Source organism: Medicago sativa, chromosome 3, assembly GCF_051527215.1.
Source record: "Medicago sativa cultivar Bolivia chromosome 3, Bolivia_mono, whole genome shotgun sequence".
NCBI lineage: Eukaryota > Viridiplantae > Streptophyta > Magnoliopsida > Fabales > Fabaceae > Medicago > Medicago sativa.
In genome coordinates, this window is record NC_140751.1 from 94,996,048 (window position 1) to 95,021,855 (window position 25,808).

General features: G+C 30.1%; 2 protein-coding genes across 2 annotated transcripts; both read right to left on the minus strand.

The window, feature by feature from the left end:
- Window positions 1-449: 449 nt before the first annotated feature.
- Window positions 450-1,850, minus strand: LOC146942269 (uncharacterized). The gene is made up of 2 exons (XM_085756207.1): window positions 984-1,850; window positions 450-868 (listed from the first exon to the last, which is right to left on the minus strand). The coding sequence occupies exons 1-2, from the start codon at window positions 1,089-1,091 to the stop codon at window positions 605-607; spliced, it is 372 nt and encodes a 123-aa protein (XP_085612333.1). The 5' UTR covers window positions 1,092-1,850; the 3' UTR covers window positions 450-604.
- Window positions 1,851-19,530: 17,680 nt separating this feature from the next.
- Window positions 19,531-24,327, minus strand: LOC146942270 (Mitochondrial substrate carrier family protein). The gene is made up of 6 exons (XM_085756209.1): window positions 23,870-24,327; window positions 22,766-22,851; window positions 22,471-22,678; window positions 21,796-21,937; window positions 21,049-21,362; window positions 19,531-20,036 (listed from the first exon to the last, which is right to left on the minus strand). The coding sequence occupies exons 1-6, from the start codon at window positions 24,047-24,049 to the stop codon at window positions 19,935-19,937; spliced, it is 1,032 nt and encodes a 343-aa protein (XP_085612335.1). The 5' UTR covers window positions 24,050-24,327; the 3' UTR covers window positions 19,531-19,934.
- Window positions 24,328-25,808: the final 1,481 nt, after the last annotated feature.

Genomic DNA, 25,808 nt, shown 5'->3' on the forward strand with positions numbered 1-25,808 from the left:
ATTGAACATTATTACCAAAATACCCTTATTGTTAAAAGACAACTATTTCTCTCTTCTCTTCACTTGCGAGGCATTCTTTTTCTTCTTTTTTCCATCCCCAAATTTCATTTATTATTTTCTTCTTTAGAATTAGTAAACAGAATCTATCATTGTGTCAATTTGACCATAAAATACACCTGAAAGCAGAACTGTATCAACAAAGAAACACGGCTCTGCTAGCAGAAAGCCAGAACCGCACCAGTAACAAAAACAGACGCAGAACAGCCTGCTGCACCAGCACAACACACCTCCCAAACCAGCACAAACAGCCACCTGAACCAGGAACCACCTCCCAACACAATGTAATTAAATATCAAAATATCATATCATTCATTAAACTTTTACCACAGAGGTTCATAACACCATGATGATATGATGTTAGTACTTACATCCAAAAGATTAGAACAAAGTTGTCTAAAATTGGTTCATGATAATATTCACCATACGATGTAACAAATTACATCCAAAAAAGTAGAACAAAAGCTTGTCTAAACGAGGTTCATGATGATAACCATAATATGTAACCAATTACATCCAAAAAAACAACAAAAATAAATTTAATCCATCATTGTGTCAATTTGACCATAATGTCTTCCCACTGCTTCAATCCTCTAGTAGCTTGCACACATGGACCAATTTTTGGATCTCTTGCTGGAGCTTCAGCCTCATGATGATCATCATCATCAATCACAAATGGTGTGTTTTCATCTTTGCCTGGTCCATCAACATTGTTTGTCTTCAATGTCCTAAATCTATCACTTGTTCTGAAATTGGCTTTTTTGACATTTATGTTCAATTCAGATTTTGCCTTTCTCTTCTTTTTCTTTTCCTGTTATAAAAAATAGTTACAGTTGGAGGCTCTAAGTTATTGAAATTTGGTTCTAAGATAATATAAAGTTGCAATCATTACAACGAAACATCATCAGATAAAAGAATACACTTACAGTTGTAGGTTCAGAAACAGAAGATGTATCAACAGCAGACACAGAAGGTACCATAACAACTGGCTCAGACACAACAGGTGCTGAACACACCATTCTTTCGGACAACATCTCAGGCACTTCATCAGTAAACAACAGATCAGCTAATAAATCTGGGTCAATTAGAGTACCCTGACTCTGTTCAGCAGATGGTGCAACAATGGAATTTGGTTCGGTAGAGGGTACAACATTTGAATTCAGTTCAACAGCTGATGCAACATTTGAATTAGGTTCAACAGATGGTTTATCAACTTTTGAAACTTGTCCTCCTTTGGAAACTTTTGGAACTTTAGGAACTTTTGGTACTCTACGAACTTTCGGTACTCTGGGAACTTTCGGTCCTCCTTTGGAGTTTTTACTCCTCTGGGAACTTTTGTTTCTCTTTCAGATCTCAATTCGTTCTCTTCTCTCTGTTTTGGGAGCAAAATCCCCAAATCTGGATATTTAGGGTTTATGTTTTTACGTTTTATTCTTCTTCTTATGTTATTTTAATTCTCAATTCTCTTATTTTAATTCCAAATCTCTTACAAAAAAAAAAATCCAAAATCTCTTATTTTAATTATTTTAATTTAAATGTTTATTAATCCAATCTGAAGTTTTTTTAAAAAAATAAAAAATAATGACGTGGAAGGGTATTTTAGGTATTTCATACATTTTGAAGTTTTTTTAAAAAAATAATAATGCCACGTCAGCACCGTTAGTGGTCATTTAACAGCAGGGACTAAAAGCTATAACAGAAAATTTTACAGGGACTAAAAACTGTGATTTATTTTTATAGGGACCAAAAACAAAACTGCAGATATTTATAGGGACCAAAAACTTAATTAACCCTAGTTTAAATTCAGATTTTGGTTGACACGGTAAACGAAAAAGTTATCTTTTGTACCAAAAGATATAATTGGAGGCAAATTTTCAATTTCAAATTTCAAATTTGAAATACTCTTATAAAGTATATCATTCACTACTCTTTCATAATTCAATCCTATCTCAGTCTCTCTCTTTCAAAAAAACAATCTGGAACTCTCTCAACTGTCTCTCATTTTCCTTTTTCCTCTTCTCTCTTTGACCATCTTTTTAACTCCACTTTCTTTTCTCTCATTTGCAGGAAATTGCTATTTACAAAAAGAAAGAAGAACACGGCAGATACAAGAAATCATTTTCCTCTTTTGACAAAGCTGTCAAAATTATCATTAATTATTTCATTTGTTGTTGACCTTCATAACATGTATATTTAACAAACTACACTTTTATATTCAAATTTGCAGCATGACATATGTTCATATTCAGCAATATGATTATGAGCTAGATACATGAAATAATACATATATCCAAAATAGTACTAACATATTTTTACAATTGTCTTTACAACATAAATTATCTACAAAAATAATAGATCTCCAAAAGCAGATCAGACAACAAGTAAGAAACAACTTCATAAGAAAATATATCATTTGTGTATTCTTTGTCTATTTTCTGTCTATCCTTCGATCTAATGTTTTTCCTTTGAATAGCAGAAAAGGGACTTGTGAAGAGCTGAGATATAATTTTCTGAAAAAACCACAAAACAAGATACTTTTTTTTTTTTGAGAGGACAAAACAAGATACTTATGTCACATATTTGGAAATAACACTACTATTTTAAAATAACAGGATACTTTCATCAAATTGTTTCATTTTTTTTAAGAGGAGTATTGTCATTTCATGGCAGGATATAAAAAGGAAAAATAGACATTCATTTTAAAATAAATTATTTTTGTTGAAAAGACATTCATTTTAGAAAGGATGGAGTATTATCTTTGTGTATGTAATTAGTTCTGCAATAATAATAATCGATTTTCAATTAATTTGTAATATTAAATTATTAATAGATAAAATAAATTAAATGTAAAATAATATATTTTGGCCTGACTACACTACTGACAGGAAAATAAAACAATTTTATAAACAATTGTTCACATGGATTGTAGTTGAATTCAATTTAATCTCAGGACAATTTTTAAATAATATATTATTATTGAGTAGTGTAGTTAGTAGTGGATTACTACTACTTGGATTGCTAGGCTCGAGGTTGAAATAATGGCAGACAAGTAGAAGTGGGCTTATCAACCAAAAGAGTTCTTATTTTATTCAAAAGTTTTCATCTTTTATTTTTTTATATCTAAATAAAATATTATGTCTAACAAACTGTGTTTGTCAAACTGGTAAAAAACTTGTCAAAAGGTCCGAACAATTGGTCTATGGCAACATAAACATAATAATAAATAACAAAATATATAATGAATTATTGATTTTTTTCATTAATTTTTTTTAAAATAAGTTAAAATCTGTTTTTTCCATCCACATAAATCATTTAAACGATAGAAAGAAAAAAAAACTATTGAAAAACAGATTTTTTTTTGAGTTATAACCAACTTTGTTTCCTCATAAGAACCACAATACAAATCAAATAATTAGAGATGGAGAAACTACTTTCATATGATTAAGTATAGAGTAGCTCTTAAGTATATGAGTATAAAACCTGACTTTAAAAGCCTTTAATTTGTTGTTGTTGTTAATTTGTTGTTGTTGTTGCATGTGTGAAAGAAGAAGTCCAGCAGTTTGATGCCCAAATCATGATGAAAGAGGTCCAAAAGAGAGCTTACATGATGAAGGTTCCAGATCGGCTGCAAAACTCCATGAATGAGGTCGAACATGGTGCTTTTGGAGGAGGTGCTACAGTGTCAATATGATGATTTTGAAAAAAATATACTTATGAGAAGAAAATAAATGATGAAATCATAAAGTTGGTAGTGTTTTAATGGACATTGAAAGGCATTTGGTGGTGGAGGCGCGGCCATAGCCAAGAGAAGGAGAAGGGGAGGCGCTAGGTTTTGGTTAATGGAAGAGAGAAAAACTCTGATAAGTGAGGATGAAGAGAGAGAAAAATAATATCAAATGAAGTGTTAAAGTAGATGAGGTGAGTGTTAAAATCTAATTAAGGAATAAAAGAAAAAACAAAATGAAATAAATAAAAAATGTGTGGGTGTGGAGTCTTTTTTGGGGACAATAACGTGTGACTGTGTGAGAGTAGTGTTAGTTTTGTTTTTAATTGTTTTTAATATTATTAATGTAAACAAAAGTAATATCATCTAATATTTATTAAGAAAATTAAAACATGATAATTTGGATTATAATTTTGGGGAAAATTGAGTTTTTTTCCTTATAATTTAGAAAGATTGGAGTACTTCTGTATTAGAGTATACATCATTTTAATATTTTATTCGTCCTAAATTATAAGACTCATTTAATAAAAAATTGTTACAATGACGTATAATTGGGAATGATAGGACATTTTTTTATTGCTATAATTTGATCAAAGTTGAGTAAATAAAACCAATTTATAACATTAATTGACCCTTTAATTTCTATGCTAATTAGAAAAAACCTAATATACTTTGGAAAAAAAATTATATATGATAGTTTAAAAACTATTAAACAAATACAAGATGTTCTTATAAAAAAAATTGGTTTTGCTAAAACGTTCATGCTATTTATAATATCACCTCATTTCAATTATATAATGATATTGAACCATCATGAACAAAAATGTACATGATAATACTGCAATGACTGAAATTTCAGAAATAAATCAAACACGCGTGATAATTTGTCATTGACGAAAATAACGTTGATTTGCAGGACACATTGTCATTTATAAATATTGTTCGTGCTAAAACGTTTAAACTATTTAAAATATCATTGCCTTAATTCAAATCTACAATGTTATGAAACATTTATCAATTAAAATGCACGATATAAGTGGACACTGAATACAGTTGTAGATAAGTGAAATGCATGGGAGAAGTGGGCACTGACTAAAATTTATAATGTCACCTCACTTCGATTCTATAATGATATTGAACCCTGCTAGACTAAAATGTACGGGATAAGTGAACATTGACTAAAATTTCAGAAATAATTCAAATACACAAGATAAGTTGTCATTGACTAAACTAACCTTGATTTAAACAACAAGCTCTCATTTATAAAAAAATATTCCAACTAAAATGTTTAAACTATTTAGAATATCATCACCTCAATTCAATTCTAAAATGATATTCAACACTTATCAACTAAAATGCACGAGATAAGTGGATATTCATTAAAAAAATTGTATATATCTAAAATACTTTGGAGAAGTGGGCATCGGATAAAATTTCAAAATTAATGTAAATGCACGGGATAAGTTACCGTTGACTAAACTAACTTTGATGCAGAAAATCCGTTGTTATTTATAAAATTGTTCTTGCTATTTATAATATCACCTCACTTCATTCTATAATGATATTGAACCGTCATAAACTAAAATGCACGGGATAAGTTAGCAATGACTAAAACATTTATGAATCAATATCTTTTTAAAATGAATTTATGAATCAATAAAATCTTTTTAAAATGAATTAATAAAAAAAATTATTCAAACTATCCAAACAACATCAACTCTTAATAATCACTTTTAAATGAGTCTATCAAATATTGTTCGTGCTAAAACTTTTAAACTATTTAAAATATCATCGCCTTAATTCAAATCTACAATGTTATGGAACATTTATCAACTAAAATGCACGATATAAGTGGACATTGAATACAGTTGTAGATAAGTGAAATGCATGGGAGAAGTGGGCACTGACTAAAATTTATAATGTCACCTCACTTCGATTCTATAATGATATTGAACCCTGCTAAACTTAAATGCACGGGATAAGTGAACATTGACTAAAATTTCAGAAATAATTCAAATACACAAGATAAGTTGTCATTGACTAAACTAACCTTGATTTAAACAACAAGCTCTCATTTATAAAAAAAATCCTACTAAAATGTTTAAACTATTTAGAATATCATCACCTCAATTCAATTCTAAAATGATATTCAACACTTATCAACTAAAATGCACGAGATAAGAGGATATTCATTAAAAAAATTGTAGATATCTGAAATACTTTGGAGAAGTGGGCATCGGATAAAAATTCAAAGTTAATGTAAATGCACGGGATAAGTTGTCGTTGACTAAACTAACTTTGATGCAGAAAATCCGTTGTTATTTATAAAATTGTTCTTGCTATTTATAACATCACCTCACTTCAATTCTATAACGATATTGAACCGCTATAAACTAAAATGCACGGGATAAGTTAGCAATGACTAAAACATTTATGAATCAATATCTTTTTAAAATGAATTAATAAAAAAATTATTCAAACTATCCAAACAACATCAACTCTTAAGAATCACTTTTAAATGAGTCTATCAAAACACAAATCAATTCACACCATACTCACTTTTAACTAAAATCAATTTTCTCAAATTATTCATAATTAACTGTATAATGGTGTAAATTCAAACTATTTACAATTACATAATGAAAGGTGCAAACTACCAAAAATCATCCCCGACCAACCAATACCCGTGCGAAATTTGTGAATGATATATATAAAAAGCCGAAACCAAATTTTTTGAATGATAAATTTACAAAAAGCATGAGACCAAATTTTGTGACTTATAAATTAAAAAAAATACGGGACCAAGATTTGTGAATGATAAATATAAAAAACATGAGATCATGTTATTTTAAAATAATTCAATTTATATAAAATAGTTTGAAAAAGAATTACATTTAATCGAATATCATATATAAAATTAATTAAATATCATTCAATTAAATATTTTGAAATTAAAGACAATATTTATATACAAATATCATATATTTTGCTTTTAAATAAATAAATAATCAATATCTAAACTATCATTATCAAACTTATTAATAAAAAATACCATATATTTAAGTTTTAACTGTAAAAATCGTCCACCCCAACAGGTACCCGTGCGTTAGCACGGGTATTTTTACTAGTATAGAGTAATAATCAATCAATCCCCTTTAGCCCCTTCATATTTTTTCAATCACTCCCATAATTAACAAGTCATTTAATCATTTCACACAAATTACTCCCTCTGATTTTTAATATAAAAAAATTCAGAAAAAATACTTGTTAAATTTATTTATAAGAAAATGTCGCAAGTTTTAAGATATAGTTATTGTTCAAAAGATTTTTTTACCTCTTATTTAATCGTTTTCTTTTTAATATTTGTGGATTTATTTAATGTTTTACAACATTTTATAAGGGTATATTTATAAAAATATTTAAAAAGTTACAACAATTAACGATTGCATTGATTTCATTGTTTTCAAGTTTTTCTTCTTATACCAAGGACTCTTTTTTTGACACTTCTTATACCAAGGACTTGGAATGAGTAAGAAATATATTTAAGTGAAAAAGAAATTTTAAGTACGCTTGTTAAATTTCCTAAAATTGATGCATTCATCATTGTCATAAATGCAAATTGAAAAATACTATTAAATAAGGAATGAAAAAATATACTATCTATGTCCCAAATTATAATAAAAAATTATTTTCATTGTTTCAAATTATAAGCAAAATCAATTAAACTTTAATTCTATTTACTAATGTTATTATAAAACAATTAAACTTTTATTTATTCTCATTAATTTGATCTCCCTCCCTTTTTCTCTATAACAAATAAAAAATTGTTTTTACATCTTTTTATGAAACATTATTTTTGTCAAGTAACCTTATTGCTAGAAATACACATCTTAAGGAGAATAAATGATGTGTCGCATTTCAGAACTCGACTCATGTATATATTATGCAATGTTTCTGTCAAGTGAGCTCGCGATGACATTTTCCCGAGAAACTTATTTCTGGAAAAAAAAATCAATAAAACTTCACTCCAAATTATTCACTCCGGTCACTGTAATAAACAAAAATTCCTTGAGTGTAAAAAATTATAAGTAAAACATAAGTTTTTAAATTCATAGAATAACTAATGTATTTAGTCTATAATATGCATCAGATACATTAAATATTCAATGAATGTAAAAAATTATGTTTTACTTATAATAATGATCAGAGGGAATATGTTTTGGTTTTCTTGACAAGTTTGAAATATTTTTTTGCTTACAATTTATATCAGAAGAAGTATTAATTATAATATATAATTAAAAAATAATTAATATTGCATTGAATAATAAAAACGAGATTTTTTTCTTAAACAATTTTCTTTACTAATGGATCATTCATTATATGACGGGGGGAGGACTCCACTAGACCACTACTAGCAACATTAAACTTTTTTAGAGAAGATTAACGAAAGACTAAACAAAAATCCTTAAAAAATGTTGTTGACACATATGCAAAGGTTGAGAAACACGAGTAATTTACCTAAATACCCCTCGGCAGTTAACTGTCGAGTTTCTTCAAAATCGGCTGCAGTTAACTACCGAGGAAAACCTCGACAGTTAACTGCCGATGATCTTCTGCTACAAATCTGGCAAAAGCTCTCTCATCCATTATTCATCTCATCTTACAATTTTTTTTCCAAATCTCTCTAAAAAACCCAACCAAATTAATTCAACAAAATCACAAGTAAGTAATTATAATGGTATTAACTTACATTTTAGTTGTTATAAATGTTTTTATTATTTAGGTTTTGAGTAGATTTATTTTATTTTAGTTTTTGAGTAGATTTACATGTTATAATTCATTTTTAGAGTAGATGTTAGTTGATTAATGTCGTTAAAATGTTTGCATGATGTTTATGTTAGAATATAGAATTTTAGGGTTATTTTTTATTTTGGTGTTTTATATTTATTTTTTTATTTTAGTTTTTAAGTATATTTACATGTAAGAGTATATGATGTATTTTAAGATTAGATATAAGTTGAATAATTTTGTTATATTTTACATTATTTTTGTGTTTTTTTTTAGGGTAAAACATTTTGGGGTTATTTTTATGATTTTTAGGGTTTATGTAAAATTTACACTTCAAGTGTTTGATGAAATGTTTGAATGAGTTTTTCATTGATTGTGTTTAATTTCTAATTTTGTAGATTTGAAGCAATGGCCGGGTGGATCGACGTTCATGCAGAATTCAACGGCGGAGAACCTCGGAGGTTGAAGTTTCGGTGCCTTGATGTAACGTTAAGAGGTCTCAAGGATCAACTGAATGAATTCAACCAAGGAGTCAATCCCAGAGACACAAGGAGGGTGGAATACGTCCGGTATAAATGTCCAACGCTCGACGAGGGGAGGGTATCATTCACTTGGGTGGAGTTAGAGAACGACGAAAATGTGACGAGCATGTTTTGGGAGCACAGCATGTTCCAGTGGATCGATATGCGGGTGACGTTGCTGAGATCAACTGAAGATATTATCAAGAGTCTGATTTCGCCAAAAGATCGTCATTAGTTAGGGTAAGGTGCATTCCAACTACAACAATTGTCTTACCTATGAAATGGGGTAATTCAAACTTGCCAAACGGCGAGGACTCAAGCATTTCGCCCGGCATTCATGTTTTTCCTTTGAAAAGATTAAATTTTTATTATGCTGGTTTAGATGAAGGTATTAAGTGTCAAGGAATGGACCTCATTTCGTTGGCACTTGAATACCATCATCTAAACCTAACAATTCTAACCTAAACTATCCTAAAATCATAAACCTAACAATTCTAACAATTTTAACAATTCTACAACAAATCGTCAAAACAATAAATCTAAACATAAATCTAACATATCATAAAATCACAAAATCAATAAAACCTATATAATCGAAATTTAACAAAAAAAAACAATTCAACAACAAAACAACAATTCAATAAGATTCAAACAACGTACTTGTTTTTGTGATTGAAATTGGCTTGGAATGGCTTCAAAAGGCTGAAAATCGCACCTTGCACAACCAAAAACGTAACAATGGAGTTTTGGAAACTTCTATGCCAGTTCTGTTCTTATAACAAAACTTCGGCAGTTAACTACCGAGGTTTTCCTCGGCAGTTAACTGCAACCGGATCCAGTAAACTTCAGCAGTTAACTGTCGAGGGGCAATTTGGGTAAATTACTCGTGTTTCTAATGCAAACCAAATGTGTCAACAACAATTTTCAAATTCCTTTGTACGCACTAGAGAATTTTAAGAATTAAAATATTCTATTAAAGTAAAATTCATTAATTTTCATAAAAGAACTAGTTACAAACCCATGATTCGCACGGGGGTTCAGTAACGTATTTGACAAAATATTATATTGGAAGGATAGATTTTTTTGGTTACATATTGGAAGGATAGATTGCGAAATGACAGATAATTATAAACCATAATACAATATTTAGTGTACTCTTGCATTACGGATTACAAAATTAAATCTTCAAAATGACTTGATCACGAGTAACAAATGAAAACATATTTAGTCAGCGGTAGAAACACTTTTCCAGTAATAATTGATATCTATCTATAAACCAATGAAAACCCTATTACCAAAGCTACCTGATTTATATCATTTTGACTTTCAGCTTCAACATATATAAATCCTTTCAGAGGATCTACAACAAAGGTAGATATTAACTGCAATTTAGTATCCAGTTCTTTCAGGTGAACAAACTTCTGCATCAGACAGATAGCTGAAAGCCTCTCTACCTAATTTATATCATTTTGTGTTTTAGCTTCAATGTATATAAATCTTTTCACATGATCTACATCAAAGGCTAGGGATGTCAATGGATACCCATAGATACGGATAATATGATACTTGTCCCCGCCCCGTTGGATAAATATGATACTCGTGCCCGCCCCGTATCCTCATGAGTACCCACTATACGGGTACCCGTGGGTATTGAGGTATCCATGGAGTTTTGAATTTATTTATTTTTTGGTACAAATAATAACATTTTTTTAATTACCAAAAAACTTCAACTTTTAAACATCCATACATAATCCACTCAAAATTTCATAAATCATACATAATTCATAGAAAATTCATGATGCTTATATAATCTATATGTTTTATGATGTGAATGAAGTGGAAACGGTGAACTTAATAAGATGAATTAAAAAATTTTAAAATAAAAATAAGTTATTATTGAGGATTTTTAGGTGGGCAGTAAAATTTTCTTCAATAAGGTACCAACTTTAAGTAATAAGATATGATATATAAAGATATATTAGTAATTTACTTAATTTATTATCGGGTATGGGTACCCGTGGGTATGGATACAATCCAATCCGTGTATGTGTCTATAGTAATGAGTAGTCAAATACCCATTTATTATACCCGTGGATACCCGTTTAGCTACCCGCTCCATACCCGTGACGGATTTTACCCACGGGTACTCGTGGGCATGGGTGTTTTTGCCACCCCTAGCAAAGGCAGATATTAACTGCAATTTAGTACCACGTATATAAATCCTTTCACATGATCTACAACAAAGGTAGATATTAACTGCAATTTAGTATCCAGTCCTTTCAGGTGAACAAACTTCTGAATCAGATAGATAGTTGAATGTCTCTCTACTTGATTTATATCATTTTGCCTTTCAGTTTCAACGTATATAAATTATTTCACATGATCTACAGCAAAGGCAGATATTAACTGCAATTTAGTATCGAGTCCTTTCATGTGAATTATACGCACTTTTAAAAAACTTGTTTTAAAGGAGAGATGTTCAAATTACGAAATATTACCATTCTTCGTAAATTTGAGAATGAAGGTCGCATAATCCAAATATTTGTGATGCATGGTCTAAGGCATGGGGTTCAGTAACGTATTTTGTAAAAAAATTGTTCCGAAGGAAAAATGAACAAATTAATGAATACTGCACAAAAATTATAAATCTTTATCAAAATATTTATGAAAGCTTTATCAAGAGCAGGAAAACATCATAAATTACATATTAGTTAAAATTATAAAAGTGAGAGCTACTGTCATAGAGTTACCAAAAAGGGATTAACACCAATATTTACATGACACATAATGAACGAAAGAAACACATTAAACTCTTTCGCGTCTTGTGTAGGAACTTGGTTATTAATAATTTGACCGTTAAAAAATAAAAAATCTCCTTGACGTCAAAAAAGTAATATTAGCTGAGCAATATTCAGTCTCTTCACATATGTTTAGTAATATTCAGTCTGGAAGATTACATTGAAAGGACAGATGGTAAAATGACGGATAATTGTGAATCATTGTAATATGTCAAAATATAAACCTTAAAAACCATGAACCATCAACCTAGTTTTAAATAGTTAAAAATAAAAAATTGTAAAATAGTTAAAAGTTTTTAAAAATATAAAAATTGGAAAATAGTTAAAAAAAATTGGTGAGGTAGCACTCAACCAAGCAACACTAAAAAAATTATATGCATTAGCGTAACAAAAAAACAGACAGACGAACATAAAATATTACTCTAAACGTTAATGTGTGTATATATTCGCGAGGTTGAAGAAAGGAGATAAAAATATTTGGGATCATTAAATGACAACGTGAATAAAAATATTTGTGAGATTGTGATGATTAAACGATATTGAAATTAAATATATAAGTGATAAAAAGATAATAAAATTCCTTTGAAAAAAAGGTAATAAAATTAAATGGAATCTCCTTAAAAAATTAATGGAATGGTTAAAAAAAATAAAGTTAAATGGAAGAAAAAAAACATATTGAAATATAATATTAAAAAATAAAGAAAAGGTTCCCAGCGTGAGTTGAAAAGAGGTGCTTGTGAAATAAATTGTCGAGAAGTAGTGTTTTAAAGTACTCCCTCCGGTCCTATTTATAAGAAACAAATGACTTTTTAGATACATTGAATAAATTATGTATTTAGTTTAGATTCTTGACTAGATACATAAGTTATTCAATGTATCTAAAAAGTCAACTTTTTCTTATAAATAGGATCGGAGGGAGTAACATTCAACAACTTCTGGTCAAAGCTCATTCCATTCAATTTTATGCGTTCAAAAAAAGTACTTTTTTTAGTAAGTACTTAATTGATATTGTATTCAGCCTAACTTCTCCTTAAAAATGTAGAGAAGTTTGAAAAAAGTCGGGTCTAACGATACCTTAATCTCCCACAACGGCAATGTAGAAGCAATTGAATTTGGGAGGAAAAATTGAAAAATAGTTAAAAATATAAAAATTGGAAAATAATTAAAAGTTATTAAAAATATAAAAATTAGAAAATAATTAAAAAAAATTGGTTAGGGGCAAAAATGGAAATTCATAGGCCAACCCTAAAAAAAAAAAAACCCCACCCTCCAGTAATTGAATTACCAAAATGTCCCTCCTAGGGGAAAATTGGTAAATTCACTAGACATTTCCTTTAATATATATATACATACACACACACACACACTCATATAGAGTCAGGATCCGTTGACACCAAATCTCAACCATTTATTTTATTTGATCAATGGTTAAATATAGTGCCACATTTTTATTTATTGTGTACCATTTATTTCAATCACACACTGTTATTGTTTTCAATAATTTACAAAACCGAATATGGAAACATGATCATATCATGATCCTGCTCATTCTCTTGACTGACTGCAAAATTACTGGATAATTAAAATAGTTTCAAGATATCATCGTTTAGAATGCCTTGGAAATAATTGCATATGAATGTAAAAATATGGTTAATTAGTTCACAGTTTTATTTCGTGAGTAACTTTCTCTCCATCACATGTTATAATTTTTTTCAATCATTGAAAAACATGGTTTGCTATTATTATTCAGGTATGCGTCTCTATCCCCTTATGGTTAGTTCCTCGCATGGATTCAAGGCCAAGAAGACAATCTATGCCAGATTTATGAAAACAATAGCAATTGGAGAGAAAGGTAGTAAATCTAAGGTGATGAAAGTAGTAAATCTAAGATTCCAGAAAAGTATTTTGATGAGTTTCATTTTATTGATGAAATTTTAGGTTTGACAATTGAGTTTCTAAAATAATACAGTTTGTTGATAATACTTTTGAAATAGATTTTAGCTTAACAAATCACAATCCTTCATTAGTATTTGAACCGGTAAAATGAATTTAAATGAGAAGAAGTTGTAATTTTCATTTGGAATAAGAGGCCAATGGTTTAGATGGGAAATCTGAGCAATCGTCATAATAATGATAAGAAAAACCAGCAAGTGTACCTAGTGCCTAGTGGTGAAGGAGATGAATGAAAACCATAGATAGCGTAAGAACGAAAGATTTTTTTTTTGAAGGAGCGTAAGAACGAAAGATTGAAGACAGGAGAAGCGTGTATGCTTAGGTTCGTTTAGGAAACAAGAGGATTTTTAGAAAAAGAGATATGAAATACTGAATGCCCACATTAAGATTTTGATAAATGATTATTGACCTTTAGATTAAAAGAAATGAACGTTTAAGATTTGGTGTCAACGAATCCGTTGACACTTGGTGTCAACGGATCCTGACTCATATATATATATATATATATATATATATATATATATATATATATAGTAGAAAAGTAAAGTTCATTAATTTATGTTTCATCCATCACAAATTATAGGTTATTAATGGTAAGGGACATTGATTTGAAATTAAAAAGAGTAAAAAAGAGAAAGTAGTAAAGAGGAAATAATACAATATTAAAAGAAAAATTAATGCTTAAATGACACTTTAAAACGATATTATCTACCTTTTTTTTATTGCTAAAATGGCATATATTGTAGGAGTAGGGAGTAGTATTCGGATATTTTTAGTCTAAGGGTACGTTTGGTTTGAGCTTATGAAAAATAGTTTATGCAAATAAATGATCTTTTATTTATTATTCATAAGCTTGTTAAGGTAGTTTATAAAAAAACAACTTATGAAGATACAATTTTCGTTAGTGAGAACTTATGAATTAATATAAAAGCTTATTTATTTGCATAAACTATTTTTCATAAGCTTAAAATAAGTTCAATCCAAACGGAGTCTAAATCAATTTTTCATCTAAATTACTCTAAATCAAATTTAATGTGTTTCTACGGCGATCCTCTAAAAAAATGTTTCTATGGTGGTGGTAACAATTGATTTTGATTATCCGCGTGAACTTATCTCAGTTGGTAGGGATATGGCATATTATATGCAGGAGTTGGGGGTTCGAAACCCGGACACTCAACTTCTCCATAATTAAATTGCGTGAGCTCTAGCCACTAAGCTACTAGACAAAAAAAAAAACAATTGATTTTGATTGAATTGGTGCTAAAAAATTTATCACAAATAACATAACTTTTAACTTATGTTTGAAAATGTTCATGTGAAGGAAAGACGACGTATGTTGACAAAATTACATCACAAGTTCTTTATCTTATTTATGTGTAACACTTTGGTCATTTATCTATATTTCCCCGTTTAGGTCCTTTATCTCTCTCGTAAAAACACGTATAAATCCTTTTTATTGCCAAAGTGCTAAAAAAAATATCCCAAATAACATAACTTATAGCTTATGTTTGAAAATGTTCATGTGAAAGAAAGTTGATGTATGTTTGATATTAGAGCGGTTTGTCAAAATCATACTAAGTCATCGTTAATTTGTAAAAGTTATATTGTGTAGCTTTTGCAAAATCATGACGACTTATCTTGATTTCATCAAATCAATTGTGATAGCACATATGCACTAGCTTGGATTTGAATGTAAACATTTTAAAAATTATAGAATTTAATTAATATGTATTGTTAGTGTACGATTATTTTTCATATATATATATACAATGTTATGTTATCACATTAATTAATAAATATAAAAACATATTATCTGTCATTTTCATTAACTGACGTGACAACACATAATTTGATACATAAATTTACGTTGTCATGTTATAGTAATTAAACTGAAGATAAAAAATAATCAAACAACTAAAATTCATTTTAAGGAGCTTAAAATAGAAATTAAAAATAAATTTTATAATGAAAATATAACTTTTGAAATTTTTAAGGCATTGAATACACAATTTTCAAGAAAAAGCTTCTACATTTAGCTTCTTAACTTATGCCCCAAAAACACAAGTTAGAATTTCCCTTTCTTTAATTGTATTCTCTTATTTCATTTTCTTTCCTTTCATTTTATCATGGGGCGATGCTAACGAGTGTCCCCCGAGACGAGTTAAGATCCTCTCTATTTGTGATCCTCTCCATTACTTCCATTTGAATAGATAGAGACATTTTTTTTAAAAAGTAAAAAATAATTAATGATAACGGGACCCACTTAATAGTATGACCTATTATCTATTTTATGTGTCTATCTCTCTCCAAATTGCATACTTCATTTATTTTACCAAATGGAGAAGATCTTTACCCCCGAGACACTAGTTAACGAAACAAAAAAAGTAAGTATTGTATTGAAAACAACATTTTCTACATTTTTAAATATTTGATTAAACAAGTTTCAAAAAATTCTTATTATACTTGTTTCCATAATCAATGCCCTGGGACACGAATGTGGATCCTCTCCGACCCTTTTGGTTCAACCATCTCTCATTTTCTAATCCAACAGTCGATTGATACATGAAGATAAGAATATTAATAAAGAAGAGAGAAAAAAAAGTTAGTAAATAGACGAGATTAAAGCACGAAGGACAACAAATGAGTATGGGAGGATCTAAATTTCCAAAACATTAGTTAGCATTTTCCTTATTTTGATAACCAAACAAAGCAATAACATGTACTCCCTCCGTTTTAAAATGAGTGTCGCTTTAGCAAAAAAAATTTGTTTCAAAATGAAAGTCACTTTCAGTTTCCAATGCAATAATAACTTTTTATTTTCAATTGTACCATCCAATTAATACTCTGCGCACTACTTCAAAAGTATTACTTTTAAAACTAACCAATAGTTAATAAGGATAATTTGGTAAAATAACCATTCTCTTTCTTTTAATCATTGCATTTCTTAATATGTGTGTAAACACATAAAACGACACTCATTTTAAAACGGAGGGAGTAAGAAATAAATGAGAGTAAATTGTTCTTCATTCAATAGTGTTCGACACCACACTGTAGTAATTAGAGGCATTGATTTGTCTGTTTTGTCTTTCTTATTTGGGTTTCGAGGAGCATTCTCGTGGATACTGCACGGAGCAGCGACAACTTCAACAAATAAAGCAAAAAAAGTGACAAAAATCTGAAAAATGTACATTTTGGCTCCTACGTTTTATGGTATAGTTTTGGATTCAATTCAAAATGAAGTGGCCAGCCAATTCACCAAAAAAATAAAAATGAAGTGAGCAGCCTGTACTTATTTATTTCTATCTATCTGTGATTTCGAGAATAGCGAAGCATTCATGTCCGCAACTGCTAGGCTGTGCATGTTCTTAGGAATCCAATGACATTGCTAGCAAGCATAGGAGTATAATATTGTAATAATTTATTTTTATTTACTTCAGCGCGTGCTTGATTGGCTGCATGAAACTGATTTTGAAAATGAGAAATGATATTTTAACAACCACTTTTTGACAATTTTTGGACAACTTTCTCTCTCATACTCACATGATGTTGTTATCCTCTCTCTTCCTTTTTCTCTCTCCATTGTTTTTGATCAATAAGAAGTGAGAAAACCAAGGTTGTCAACAAAGTTGTCATTAAATGGATGTCAAAATATCATTACTCTGAAAATTTGGAATTGAGAAGGTGAAGTATCAAGGGAACTGACAATAACCGACCATATTAAAACAACAAACAAACAAAAGAGTGATGTGGTCAACGATATATTCCGCGGATCAATAGTCAAGCAAAAGTTACAAGGAAACATTAGTGAGAGGAAAAAGAAAGAAGGCTCTGTTTGGTAAAAATAGCGGATACTCCCTCCGGTCCTATTTATAAAAAAAAGTTGACTTTTTAGATACATTGAATAACTTATGTATCTAGTCAAGAATCTAAACTAAATACATAATTTATTCAATGTATCTAAAAAGCCATTTGTTTCTTATAAATAGGACCGGAGGGAGTAGTTGATAAGCTAGCTGATAGCTTTTAGCTGATAAGCTAGCTGATAGCTTTTAGCTGATAAGCTAGCTGATGACTGATGACTGATAAGCTAGTTGAAGTGTTTGGTAAAATTAGCGGTTCAACTAGCTGATAAATGTAAAATGACATAAAAGGGTATTTTTAATTTATAATAAAATTTATATCAATTAATATTTAAGTATTTGAAAATTCTTTATTTAAATATTTTTTGAAAAAATACTTTAAATTTATTAACTTAATATATCTTTTATATTATATAAATATTTTCATTTAAGTGTTTATACTTTATAAAAAAATTAAGTGTAATAATAGACGGTTATTGGAATGTATTAATATTATTATTATTATTATTATTATTATTATTATTATTATTATTATTATTATTATTATTATATGTATTATTAACAATAATTGATAGTTACGCTAAATATAATCTTCTTGAAAAAAAAAGTTTAATAATTATCATATGCATGCTAAATAGATGTAAAATATTTTTATTTAGTTCAAAATTACAAAAGGTATATTTTCATCGATGTAAAATATTTTTATTTAGTTCAAAATAACAAAAGGTATATTTTCATCAATTGTAAAATACAGCTGAAGGTATATTGATTTGCACGTTAAAAAAAGTATATTTGGTTTGTAAAAAAAAAAAAACTAACAAAACTGACGGTATGCCGTATAAAGAAAAGAAAAAAAACAAGGAAAGACAAGTGCTTCTTTTTTTAATTTTTTTGAAAAAGAATTGGATTTTTGTTCGCAAGAGACACAGTAGTATTTATGAGGAAGTTATATTAATAAATTGTAATGGGTAAAAATGGAATTTAGTTAGAATAATAAGGGTAGAAATGGAATTAAAAGTGAGAAGCTATAAGCTATAAGCTCAAACGCTACTTGGAATAGCTTCTGAAAAATAGCTTATAAGCTCGTTGAAATTCGTGAAATAAGCTATAAGCTCATTGTAAAAAAAGTTACCAAACAGGGTTTTTTTTGTCAAATGAGCTTATAAGCTATAAGCTCTTTTAGTGGCCTTACCAAACAGACCCGAAGAAAAAAATAGAGACAGTTAGTCAATGACACAACGTGCAAGGAGATACTAGTACTATTACATTTTACTTGAGTTTTCAATTGTTTATGGCATTCGATACACCAGCTCAACAGTTTGTTAGCTATCTTATCTTGCAGGCTTGCACTTTGTCAACCATAAAGTAATTAAATAAGGACAATGCTAATCGGCGTTCAAGGATATTGGTTAAACAACTAAAACTAAAATCCTGTAATACTACATCTGGATGGAATCCAAGTCCAAAATTTCCTGGTTCTTAGCTTATTATTATAAAAAGTTTATGGTTTTCTTTGACTTCTTGCTAAGGCGTGCAAAATTCAAGTATTATTGGTCAAGTCAAAACTTTGGTATTATGTTATTAAACATGATTTAAAGCCGGTGTTTTAAACCGGCAGTGACCCAAAACAGAATCAGAATACAGAACAAACATACTCTAACACAATGTGCCAGCGACTAAATTCTGAATGCAGAAAGAAAGATGCAGTATGACTATGCATGTGTTTGGTTTTGTTAAGAATCACCACGTCAACTTATATTTACCGAGGGTGCGGTGGCAGTAGATAACTGTATTTCCAAACAAGCAAATACCATGCATCAGCATGATCATAAACAATTACAAGTCCCTTGCATTCCCCAAATAATATAAACTTACAGTCATCTATTTCTTACCTCGTGAAACTCCTGTACGCCTAATTAGAATGCAAAAATATAAACTTAGCAAACCTGACATATTAATCCTAGTGAAATAGTATTGCATTTCATCGACAATTTCTGACAAATCTACGAGTTACATGCCTAAGGATTAAGAAATAATGAAGTAGTGATGTGAAGCAACTCTCCAAATGATATCACACTTCACAATGAAACTTGTGTATTGATTAATTATTCACAAGGGTTCCTCTGATTAATATTTTGTATACGTCGTAAGCAGGGATTCTCTGTAAGAGACATCCCTGTAAAAATGAAGTCAGTCACGGTAAATTCTTGCCATCACAAGTGAGCACCAAAAATTATCCTGAAGAAACTGATCGAGACTTTTGTTGAGGTGGTACACCAAGCCAAGCCTTCATCATGTCATATGTGGTGAAACTAATTGCAGCTGATGGAACAATCTGGAAACAGAGCAAGGAATGTTAAGAATGGAACCAGAGCCAAACTAATACATAGTTGCCTCCAAGGAAATGATTAGGAATCTTCTAACTTTGAAAGTTACAATAGAAAATTTCAGGAACCAGACAAAACATAAGGAAGACAGTTGTTCACTTCAAGAGTTTCTCATCTTATTGGAAAGTTAGAATGAACACAAATTTTTTAAAATGAAAAGAGAAAATATTTTTACAAAGTAAACGGGTCCAAAGGATATATAATATGGACATGCTTTTCAAAATTTAAATGGTTCTATAACCAATATGCATCATTTATCCAGTTTCTGAAGTTTGAGAAAGAAACTATCACTATTCACTCAAACCATTAATTTCAATCCTTGGCTCATTAGTCATATGGTTTAAAGGACCAAGCTTTCTTGAATCTCTGCATATAACATCTATTTGTTACCAGTTAACTTGCCATATCTATGAAATGTTCACTCCTATCTATCTACCACTGTAATACAATGACATCAAATTCCAATCCAATTTATTCAAGCCATTTTATGAAAATCAATTATATGATTGATAAACTACTTTGCACTCCCAAACAACAGAGCAGTGTGTTATATAGAAATTTGATGATTAATAGTATCCCAAAATTTAGTGAACAAGAGAAATGACACTGGCATTTTTTCCACAGAACCTAGAAAGTGTACTTTAGGCGGTATTTGATTTGCTTATCAAAAGTTTAAACAAATACCAAAACTTGAAGAGATTAGGGGGCATACATTGTCCAAGTAAATCAGTTTTACACTAACATCCAATGAGAATCTTATATTGTGCCACATCTTAACATTAATTTTAAGATTTCGTTACAAGATTGGACAGACATGTCAGAATGATAGATTCTTATTGGGCGCATGTATAAAGCTGGTTTACACTTCCAGTAAATCTCCTTTAAACTCAAACTTGAAACATGAAAAGTAATAAACAATGCTAACAATAGTATAAGATTATATGATAAGGTGAGCATTACCCTTATGTAGTTAATGCTTACGCCTGCAAACAACTGCCTCCACCCTTGATTTCGAACAATCTTCCTAAGCCCATCAAATGTATTTTTGTATGCGGCATCTCCATTAGCTCCATTTTGCAGGCTCCCAACCTGCATTTGTCTCTTAACAACATCCAAAGGGTATGTTAAAGTCTGCCCAAACAATCCAGCAAGAGCTCCACAAGAAAGGCGCATCAGAATGGACTTCTGATGTTCTTCAGGAACATGCATTTTCAACTTCTCATACGTATAGAACTTTAAACCAGCATATGGAAGAATTCCAGTAAGGGTTGGACCTGATGAAAGAGAAAGGTGAGGTTTACAATGAATGTATTGAAAACATTGGATACTATAGTAAAATGCAAGAAATGATAGCTAAGGTATGCTTTTATTAGGATATAACAAAATAGCTCATAATATCTTTGAAATTATATTAGAGTATCTTAAGTTATTTCCTAGGAATTCATTTAGGGTTGAACCAATGTATCCTTATAAACAGGGATTAGGGTTTAGTCTTTTGTATCAAGCTACTATCGAGTCAATATAAATAAAATTCCAGGTTCTTATTATTTTCTCTCTTCCTTTTATCTAGTAATCCACAACTTCAAAACAGGAGTTATATGGAAAGACATGTTCCACAAACAAGAATTCCAACATAATTATCCAACAAGAACCAATTATGATTGCCAAAAATAAAGGTTGTATTGGTAGATTCCGGGACATACATACCTACACCTCTATAAAGCCCACGAACTCCAGCTTCTTTATAGGCACTTGTAAGTACACCTTTAATGCCATTATGTACAGGACCTACAGGTTGAGAATGAACTGCTTTAATACCATCTTTGATACATCCTTTGGTGTCCACCACCTATAAAATTGTAAACAAAAACATGAATTATAATCTGATTCAAAATTACATGCAATTCTTCCCTCAGAAAGTATCCCTCCCCCTCACCACCAAAGTATATATGTATATAATGGAACATGATACAGCTTCACCTCATACGTTCATACAATGGAAAATGACCAATTTATTACACACAACTAATAGTGCTAGAATTGCAATTTGGTAAGTGTTTCAAAAGTTTAAATGAAAATCAGAAACAAAAGGTTTTCATTACTGTATATGATATAGGTGTACAGTGTACTAACAATACACCCAACACCTTTTTCAATACGCTCTCCTATTAGTTGAAATTCAAACGAGCCTAACTATTTTAGAGCAGGTCCCACTAAATGGTATTGATCACACATAAAACTAGTGAGACTCGTGAGTTTCACCCAATGCAAGATAGTATATTGGATAAAAATATTGTTGCTACATGCTACAATGTCTCATATAGGATATGTGTATGTATTACATGTTTCAAGGATTGAAATATGGTTAAAGGAAATCTTTACCTGATAAGCAAGTTTGGTACGGGCAAGATCTAAGGGATATGTACATAAAACTGAAGTTCCCCCTGCTGCTGAGCCAGCTAAAAGATCGATAGAAGGACCCGTTCCTAACATGGGATAATTGTTCAGGATCCAACTTTTATACCGCTCATATGTCATAAAATGCAAGGCTGCGTATGGAACAATCCGGATAACACTAGCTCCATTACCTCTGCAACCACCACATTAGCATAGGTTAACAGGCACACATGAATTGTAAAGCAAAAAGAAAAATCATATCATATAACTTGAGTCTTACTTATATAATCCTAGAAAACCTTCATGCTTTAGCAACTTATTCACAGATTGGCACACACCAAGATTATGAAATCCACCGGTCCTTGTCTGTAAAAATATAAAATAAAAAACAAAAATAAAATGAAGGTTAAAGAGGAACATTCATTAATAGCAACAACAATCAAATCTTATCTGAGTTATCTCACTATAGAACGCCGTAAAGAGGGCCATACACCCATTTAAAAAATAGTCTTGGAGCCATTGTTGTCAATTGCATTAAATTTAAAAAATAGTATTGGAGCCATTGTTGTCAACCGTGTTAAAATCGTGATTTTTTCGATTCCTGCTACACTACAGTGCTGTAGCATTGCTGTAGCCACGACTTGACAGCACTTGACAGCACTAAATAATGTATCACAGAACAACAGTGATTAGTTCAATATTCCACTAAGCTATAGGCTATAGCCATACTTGACTACAATGCTTGGAGTAAACAAGGAACAAGGAAAGAAACACCACCATCGATTATGTATAATGTAACATCAAACAATGGAGAAATAAACGTTAAAACAGGCAATAAGCTCACTCGATGTGTGGAAAATTACAAGGATTGCAAAATCAGGAACTTCAAAAAATCCAGCAAGAGCCATACAAATCAAGGAGCAGAAACTGATATAACCATAGCATCACAACATAAATCCTACACACACACACACACACACACACACACACGCCTAAATCCTCGCTCCTTTATTATATGTTCCCCAGAAATTCCATTTACCAAAGTCGAAATCCATCAAAGAATTACATGATCCATTTCGATCATTTCCAAGCAAGTAACTCAGAGATATTTCCAATATAATACAGGATGAAGATCTTTTCAAATAATTTTACAGAAAACTTATGCAGTGTTGCGTTGATTAGCGTGATAGGTTATGCGGTGACAAAATTGATTTTGTATAATTGATTCAAACTAAATGTGAGTTGAATGTTCAATGATTTATGTTTGAATACATTCATTCATTATAGGCGAACAATACATTGGAATCAATTCTGAAGACAAAATCATCCAAACAATCAGATGAAAATCAATTCTACATCAGTGAAATCAAACATAAACATGTACCTGCCAAAGTATCTTAACCCGTTCGAGAGGCGCAACAGAAGTCTTAGCAAGCGCACCAGCAAATCCACCAGCAATTAACTCCTTAACATAAACAGGAACGCGATCGAAACTAGATTCATCTCTCTTAATAGATGCATTTTTCACCAAACCAGCCAATCTAGAATCTTGAGAAGAATCCATTATGATTTTTTATTTTTTATTTAAACCAATCTATCCACTTTGAAGCTCAGAAAACTCGTTATCCCATCTACTTCTAAGGAAAGAGAATGGCGTATACTCAGAATTGGCTATGTTCACAAGCCAATTCGAATCAGAGAAAATCAAATTCATCAACAACACAAAAAAGCCTTTGAAGGATCACCGATTTCAAAACGGTGGCGTTTAAGGGAGGAGAACGGGTTTCAACCCGTTCTCCTAACTTTGGTTTTAGGTTTATTTAGTTTGTTATGATTTGATTTGAGATTTGACTAGACTAGATGCGTTACGTTTTGTAGTAATAGTATCTATTTGGGTTTGTTGGCAATTATGGCGTATCTTTCTGACGTGGGAGTTAACGATGGGCCTGTTTCTTCGCTTTCGGCTTAAATTTCACATGTTTTCTCATTTCTCCACGTTCATTCAACTCGACAATTATGGCTTTATGGCTGAAATAATGTGAATTGACTCGGAGACTTGTATTTTTCAATTTTTGAATAATTTTTAAATAATACTCCATTTTTCTGCGGTGATCAGGGTTTGAATCTTTAATCTTGCATTGTCTCTACCAACTGAGCTAAACTTACGAAAATAAATAATACTCCATTTTTTTAAATAAAAGTATGTTTGGATTGTCTACAAAACAATGTTTGATTTATCATATTGTAGGACTTTAGCATATTTTGTTGTATTCAACCCCTTTGGTTTAATTCAAATCTTATAAAATTAATTTTTTATGAGATTTTTTCAATGAAATTTGATTTTCTAGGCTTGTATGATGAAGATTTGCATTTGTCTATGAGTTTGATGAATTCTTTTTTTTGGAGTTTTTGATTGCTTTTTTCATAAAAAATGATAACTATGTTGTCATTTTATAACATAAAGGACTAAATCGTGACAAAAAAAGATAAAGGACGAAAGTGTTACCTAAAATTAAGTTAAGAGACTAATTGTGTAAGCCTTTTTTTTTATCACTTTTCATTAAATATTTATAAATTTATACTTTTATCATGAAACTTTTAAACCTTATAAAAATTGTCTAACAAAATTTATGAATAAATTGTTTTATTAAAAAAAAGAATAATATTTTTTTATTACTTTATCCAAATGAATGAAAAACCGCTGAGTTTTCTTAATTTTCTTTACCATCTTCAAACACAGTCTAAACTCTACTGATGTTTTTCATCTCCATTATTGTGATTCTTGTGAATTACTATTAGATGCCTTAAAGTTAAATGAAATAGTTCACTAGAAAAACAAATATGAAATGTCACTACCAAAATAAATGGCCCTTTGAATCTATGATCATGTACACTTTATTTCTACACGTTTCAAGCGGCGTGTATTCTGGCTTTGCTACTTGTTTATCTTACAAGATAGATACAATCATACAAATTTTGCTTTCACTTCCTTAATTAACGTTCTTCAAAAAAACTTCCTTAATTAACGCCACGCGTTAATACATTCCTTAAACAGCTAGCAGAGAATAATCAACAATCATTTCACTGCCAAGGCAGAGAATTAAATTCTCTGCATGCACCATAAAATACTACCAAATCTACTTTCTTATTTTGTCCAACATGCAGAAAAATTGTGACCTATTTGTTCATGGTGACAAAATAATCAAGCACACTCTTCACATTAGGTGGATCTCAATGTCGAACATGTGTTACTGTTTCACACCGACACATATAGTTATATTGAATTATGTGATTTTTTTTTCCTTCAAATTATTATAGGTGTC

Coding starts and splice junctions, on each gene's coding strand:
- LOC146942270 (XM_085756209.1), bottom strand. CDS start 24,049: ATGGATTCTTCTCAAGATTCTAGATTGGCTGGTTTGGTGAAAAATGCA. Junction 21,938..22,470: donor GTACCAAACTTGCTTATCAG/GTAAAGATTTCC, acceptor ACAATTTTATAG/GTGGTGGACACCAAAGGATG. Junction 21,363..21,795: donor TGGGCTTTATAGAGGTGTAG/GTATGTATGTCC, acceptor CTCTTTCATCAG/GTCCAACCCTTACTGGAATT.
- LOC146942269 (XM_085756207.1), bottom strand. CDS start 1,091: ATGTTGTCCGAAAGAATGGTGTGTTCAGCACCTGTTGTGTCTGAGCCA. Junction 869..983: donor CTGTTTCTGAACCTACAACT/GTAAGTGTATTC, acceptor TTTTTATAACAG/GAAAAGAAAAAGAAGAGAAA.